The sequence below is a fragment of the Cariama cristata genome, unplaced genomic scaffold, assembly GCF_000690535.1.
Source record: "Cariama cristata isolate BGI_N322 unplaced genomic scaffold, ASM69053v1 scaffold933, whole genome shotgun sequence".
NCBI lineage: Eukaryota > Metazoa > Chordata > Aves > Cariamiformes > Cariamidae > Cariama > Cariama cristata.
In genome coordinates this window covers 38,826-39,110 of record NW_009608698.1, presented here as the reverse complement: position 1 = coordinate 39,110, position 285 = coordinate 38,826, and the positions used below count along the sequence as shown (strand labels likewise).

The following is a 285-nucleotide window of genomic DNA, read 5'->3' as shown; positions in this document are numbered from 1 at the left end:
CTGCGATCCCCACCCCTGGAAACGCCGGCAGCAACGCTTGGGAGAGCAGGAGCCGTGGGGCCCAACAAAGCGGAGCCCACGGAGCCAGAACCCAAAGGCTCAAGCCACGCTTCCCTTAACTTCATCTGCTTTTCACATCTTGCATGCTGCTATTTTCCCCGCCACACAAAAGCAAATGAAAGGGGGCAGAGGAGAAATAAGGTTGCTAACAGCACCAAGACTCACTTTGCATAAGATTATACATCACGATGCATTCCCCGCCGCTGAACAGGCCCATGAACACAG

At 54.4% G+C, this 285-nt stretch overlaps 1 protein-coding gene across 1 annotated transcript in view; it reads right to left on the bottom strand.

Moving 5' to 3' along the window:
• Positions 1-285, bottom strand: part of LOC104159332 (cytochrome c oxidase assembly factor 1 homolog) — a 7,503-nt gene that overhangs the window by 7,134 nt on the left and 84 nt on the right. The window contains exon 2 of the mRNA XM_009697215.1: positions 226-254. Within this exon, the coding sequence (XP_009695517.1) occupies positions 226-254 (29 nt within the window). The remainder of the gene's footprint in view (positions 1-225; positions 255-285) is intronic.